Here is a 6,502-nt window from a genome sequence, read left to right on the forward strand (position 1 = left end):
ATGACAATTAGATATTAGACTGTACAGAAATTGAAATCTACACGCAAATACACACAGTCACGCAATGCTGATGTTGTTAACATTAATAATTTGAGAATAAAGTATAACAGTAATAATCATTCACACGGTTTGATGTGATATGAGCTAACCGATCTTTAGATTTAATCACCATTGGTAGCGAGATTTATGGTAATGCTTTTTTCCTCAGTTGGTCAGAACAAATGTGGCAGACTTGTTACTTACTTGTTCAGATGGCAATATCCAGTGAAAATGCTTATTTGAGTCATATTCCAAGACGTAGGCTAGAATCTGTGATTGCGAAGTACAGTAAATATCCACACCAGTGCGGTGACTGACTGCCACACATACTCTTCAGAACATTGGATTCATCCGCGCTGCAGCCACGCCGACTCACAACCCACGCAAGCTAGATAATTCTGCACACAGCTGCAATTCCAGGTTTTCAAACAGAGATGGCGACAAAGAGGCAAAACTTACGGACTGCAGCTTTAAGAGGGATTCAGGACCAATCTGAGAGCAACTCTGAGCGAGGAAAAGACAAAAACTTTCATCTTAGTGAGGAGGCGGGGCCGACCCATTAAATCCTAACTACTGTGACTAAAGAGCTTACACATACTGGTGGATTAACCATTACAGAAACATAAAAAATTATTTGGTAATTTATCTATCTATCTATCTATATACTGTATATATAAATAGATGTTGTTGTGTTTCTAATAAGACCGACCAATCTGAGAGCAACTCTGAGCGAGGAAAAGACAAAAACTTTCATCTTAGTGAGGAGGCGGGGCCGACCCATTAAATCCTAACTACTGTGACTAAAGAGCTTACACATACTGGTGGATTAACCATTACAGAAACATAAAAAATGATTTGGTAATTTATCTATCTATCTATCTATATACTGTATATATATAGATGTTGTTGTGTCTCTAATAAGACCGGTCACAAACATGATCCCTGTTGCACAATCTAATCTAGTGTCTAATTAAGCAGCACATTTCTTCTCCCTCTTAGTCTTTCGGCTATTTTCTCCTCTGCTAAAGAAACTTTTAAGCCTCTTAAAAGTCCTTCTCTCTACTCCTAACACTTTTGGACCTTAAGAGCTCTTTTAAGGGTTAAGATGCTTTGTGAATAACTTTTATCTTTACTAGGATCTTCTCTTTCATTTTAAGGGGAAACGCCCACTTTTCTACGAATTTTCTTTGAATTTTGTCACTAGGACAACACTTTGCTCTGAGACTTTTCATGAATATGAGTCAAGGTGTTTTGTAGTTGGATGTGAACATAAGAGTCTTCAATTTCTCCCGACATCAGAGCCACTGAGGACGCAGTGGATTCGTTTTATTTTTGATGGCAGCACACCACCGAATACACACAAAATGGAAGAGAGGGGCGGGGTGAGCAGTAGCTCATTATCATTTAAAGAGACATGCACCGAAACGGCTCGCTTTGAACAGAACTGTTTTTGACATGGGATAAAGGGTGTTGTTTTACACGACTATTGATGAATTTTAACCAAAGTATGTTACAGACATTTCATGAAGACCCTAAAGAATCATACCGACTTGTGGTAAATGAGAATCCGATGTCCCTTTTAAGGTCTTGTGAAGTGAAATGCTGCATGTTTGTAAGAAACAAATCCATCATTAAGACATTTTTAACTTCAAACCGTTGCCTCTGGCGTAAACATGAGTCCTCTATCCATAATAATGCTTCCTCCAGTGAAAAAGTCATTTTGACTGAATCAGGAGATAATTATTTAATCATTATTGTGGTGTTTTTATCAGCTGTTTGGACTCTCATTCTGACGGCACCCATTCACTGCAGAGGATCCATTGGTGAGCAAGTGATGAAATGCTACATTTCTCCAAATCTGATGAAGAAGCAAACTCATCTACATCTTGGACAGCCTGAGGGTGAGTACATTTTCAGCAAATTTCATTTTTGGGTGAACTATTCCTTTAAACTATCTACTTTCAGCAGCACTTTCAGTATCAACTGTACTTACGGCGTTGGCTGCTCCTCACTGGGGGACTTTGACTGGGGCTGAAGAACATTACTAACCAGCTCAGTGATTCCACTGAAAGGGTTCCACCTGTTCAGACAAGCACAGCAACATCAAGTGGCAAGAACCGAGGGATGTGTTTCTCTCTCTTCCTCACGACACCAAGGAATCCCAAAACATTTTGTTGAACGGTGCTGTAATGCTTGACTGCAACTGTTTGTAAGTGTGTGTGTGTCGAATCTTCTAGCTGTTAATTTCAGTTCATCCAAAAAGGAAAATTCATCATTTACACACCTTCATGTCACTGCAAACCTGAACACAAAAGAGGATGTTGAACAGACTGTTTACGCTGCTCTTTTTCAGCTAGGATATAATATTTCCTTTTGTGTTCTAAAAAAGAAAGTCAAACAGGTTTAGAATGACATAATAGTGAGCAGAGTTTCAATTTTGAATAGACTATCAATGTTTGAACTACGGTTCAAAAGTTTGGAGTTAATAAGATTATGTATGTAAGTATTTATGAATTAATGAAATATGTGTAATATATATTAATAATTAATCATATTAATAATATATAATAATGTACTTCGGAACAACAGACATTAAACTTTTAGATAATAGTTTTTGTTATTTTGTTTTAAAAATAAATTACCGATACCAAAATTTACTAAGGTATATTTTTTACAAATTAAAATATCTTTGTTAAATATATAGTCTCTTAAAACAACTCTAATGCCATTTTAACTTAAGTAAACTGATCTTGTTTGAAGGATGCTCACATAATTTTACTGACAAACAAGAGAGTAATGCATTAGAATTGACTAACGAGAGATGAGTGATCGGAGAAACAGCAGCATTAGGACTGAGAGAGGAGAAAGAAGACACAATACGACAGCAGCTGAGTATGAATCACAAGAGGACAGTAGTGCTGTATTACTGGAGCATTGTGGAGGAGCAGCTGACATGTACACATGGATCACTAGAGCAACACGAGTGTGCTACTGAATGGATAAAAAGGTTAGTAAGGGGGGAGAAAGCAGGAACAGTTTCAGTAAAAGCACTGTATTAAGAAAAGTAGAGGTGATGCTATACAAGTGTACCGACTACAGGACATCATAGAGCCAAATAACTGATCACAGGTCAGCTCTCAGGAATGTGTCACAGACAGCAAAGGGTGGAAAAGGAAGGCTGAGAGCTTAAAGTACGCTGGAAGAGTTGTCTTGTACTCACTGAGCTGGCTGAGGCTTTGTGTCTTCTTTTGGAGGTTCCCTAAAAAGACATGTTCAACAGCTCAGCACACACACAGGGCAAAACAAGAGACTAAATCAAACACTGATGAAGCAGAAACAAATGAAATCATGGCATAATTAAGTTAAAATAATAAATAAATATTAGGGCTGCCAAATTAATGTGTCAACGTATTAAATATTTATTATTATTATTATATTAATAACATTACATTTCATGCAATAAATGCTATTTGTTGTCATTTTAGAATGATTTGAAAGACCCTTAAAGGGATAGTTCCCCCAGAAATGAAAATTACCCCATGTCTTACTCCCCCTCAAGCCATCCTAGGTGTATATGACGTGTGTACATGACTTTCTTGTTTCAGACGAATCCAATCTGAGTTATATTTAAAAAAATCTCCTGGCTCTTCCAAGCTTTATAATGGCAGTGAATGGGTGTTGAGATTTTGAAGCCCAAAAAAGTGCATCCATCCATCATAAAAAGTGCCTCACATGGCTCCGGGGGGTTAATAAAGGCCTAAGAAAAATCCATATTTAAACCTTTATAAACAGTCATCTCTAGCTTCCGCTAACCGTCGCTCATGCGTTCACAAGAGAGTGGGGTTTCAGTGGATGATGTAGGACGGAGGAGAGAGCAAAACACTGGTCACTAATTAAAAGTACAAAACGAGGATTTGTAAAGGAAAATGTCGGAGGATTTTGATATAAGCCAAGAGGAGACTGGTTTTCCTTTGCTGTTAACAAAATTTGGTTCTTGCGAGACTAGCATATTCTATGCTAGTATATGTCCTATACGCCATCCGCTAGAATGCCACTCTTTTGTGAATCTGCGTACAAAAGTTAGTGGAAGTTAGAGATTACAGTTTATAAAATTTTAAATATGGATATGTTTCTTACACAAATGCATTGATTCACTCTAGGAGGCCTTTATTAACCCCCAGAGCCATGTGGAGGACTTTTTATGATGGATGGATGCACTTTTTTGGACTTCTATTGGACTCAACAGCCATTCATTGCCATTATAAAGCTCTGAAGAGCCAGGACATTTTTTAATATAACTCAGATTGGATTCGTCTGAAAGAAGAAAGTCATATACACCTAGGATGGCTTGAGGGGGAGTAAGACATGGGGTAATTATCATTTCTGGGGGAACTATCCCTTTAAGGGTCTTTCAAATCATGCTAAAATGACAATAAATAGCATTTATTGCATGAAATGTAATGTTATTAATAATTGGGTGAACTGTCCCTTTAAGAATTATAAATTTGCTAAGGCTAATGTAAATTTGCTCATTTAATCATTAAACTTTTGAAGTTTGAACTGTGGATGGTTGGTGTTTCTCCAGTGGTTCAGATGGTACGAGTGAGCTGGAGATTTCACGAGAGGACTGTAGTAAAAATGATAAACGCACTACAGATGATTCTGTATCTTAAAATGGAAATATTTTTGGTATTTTCAGTATATTATTCTCATCGTTTATTGTTTTTCTTATTTCTTATGCATCTGTTGTGATTATTTTATTATCATTTTCATTTTATTTTCTATGTTAAGCAATTACATTGTGTATGAAATATGCTATATAAATAAACTTGCCTTGCCTTGCTTGTATTTTGATACAAAATCGATCAATTTTAGCATCTGAGAAGAAGTAACTCCAGAAAATTATAAGATAAATCTACTGGCAGCCCTAATAAATAAGTGGATGATTATAAAAATAAAAATTAATTAAAAAAAGACAAAAATACATAAACCAACATGAATATGAAAATCATATAATGAAACATTTTAACATAAAGAGAATAAATAAAAAGAAACGGAACTGTTTTGCCTTATATATGACTTTTGGTATTGTGTGTAATACTGTACAATAAAGTTACGCCTTCTTTCTTTGCGTGAACATTTGAGCGGCGTTATGCAAATCTTCCCACACAGTGATGTAGACATGTGGGGGCGTGTTAGAACGAGCCGTTTTAGGTAGGTGTGGTTGACTTAACTTTTATAAAGAATATCTCTTTGGGTTTGAGACTTTAGTCTTTGCAACTTTACAGATCTTATCTATTCACGAACAGCTTTCATCACTCCAAAGAGAAAGGAAAACTTGAAATCGCACCATATGACCCCTTTACATAATTGTTGTGTGTGTGTGTGTGAGTGTGTGTGTGTGTGAGTGAGTGAGTGAGTGAGTGTGTGTGTGTGTGTGTGTGTGTATACGACATTATGTGCACCGATATATTAGTGTTTACTTCAGCATGTGGAAAAGCTTGTGATAAACTTTGATTCATCATGTGACTTTCTCATTACCAGCTGTATTTTTATAGTGGTTGTCAGTATATTATAAAGGTACAACCTTATAAAAAAAGATTTTAGTAGGTTGGAAAATTAACTTTATATCAGTTAATGAAATATACATTATTTTCATGTCAATTTTAATTCAATTCGTAAAACCTAAAATGTTGCTATACCATATTTTTTTACAGCAAAGTTCCGGCAACCACAGCTGACATCTTTTCACCATAAATTTCATTGATTTTTCTTTTTATTAATTTGTTTTATTATTATTACTACTACTACTATTATTATTTATCCAGACTTACATAAGGTAAAGATATTTTACAGATAACTGGATTAAAAAAAAATTTATTATTAAAATCTGATATAGACCTGAGATTACATCTTATCATTTATTTGAATTCTTTAATGTTGCATTTTTAATATAGTATATTTAATAGTAAACCATGTACAAGGCTATAAAATAATCACATGCAACTGAAAAAAATGCAATTACTGTACTGTTGTTGTATACACTAGTCTGAGTGAAAAGTAGTATACAGTACTTATATAGCAACTTTTTTAAGGCTGAGCCAATGAGCATAGGTTACTATAAATGTTAATCCTGTTACACAACGTCTTCACACAGCAGACCTGGCATAAGACTCAACTTGAAATTGAGGTCTCATAAAAGCTCATTGACAGAGATGTGTTTACAGCATACCAGGGGAAAAAATGAAATTCCCTGACTGTCATATGGAAATAGTTTATGGTCAAAGAGCAGTCCAGTCCTGTGTGGTGTGCAGTGGAAACCCCTGTGTACAGTAGGTTTGTCCAGCTAAACACTGTGTCTCTCTCTGAACACGTAAAGAGATTACAAGCTGTGATCAGCCAATCAGCACCAGCGCTTCTAAATGCCCGACACTGAGTCCTAATGCAGCTCAGACGCAGAGAT

At 35.9% G+C, this 6,502-nt stretch overlaps 1 protein-coding gene across 1 annotated transcript in view; it reads right to left on the minus strand.

The window, feature by feature from the left end:
- Nucleotides 1–6,502, minus strand: part of LOC107566554 (regulating synaptic membrane exocytosis protein 2-like) — a gene marked incomplete at its 3' end in the record, with an annotated part of 39,959 nt that overhangs the window by 23,875 nt on the left and 9,582 nt on the right. Inside the window, exons 3-4 of the mRNA XM_016252027.1 lie at nt 3,260–3,298; nt 2,033–2,119 (exon numbers count right to left, since the gene is read on the minus strand). Of these exons, the coding sequence (XP_016107513.1) occupies nt 2,033–2,119; nt 3,260–3,298 (126 nt within the window). The remainder of the gene's footprint in view (nt 1–2,032; nt 2,120–3,259; nt 3,299–6,502) is intronic.

The sequence above is a fragment of the Sinocyclocheilus grahami genome, unplaced genomic scaffold, assembly GCF_001515645.1.
Source record: "Sinocyclocheilus grahami isolate Dianchi unplaced genomic scaffold, SAMN03320097.WGS_v1.1 scaffold1083.1, whole genome shotgun sequence".
NCBI lineage: Eukaryota > Metazoa > Chordata > Actinopteri > Cypriniformes > Cyprinidae > Sinocyclocheilus > Sinocyclocheilus grahami.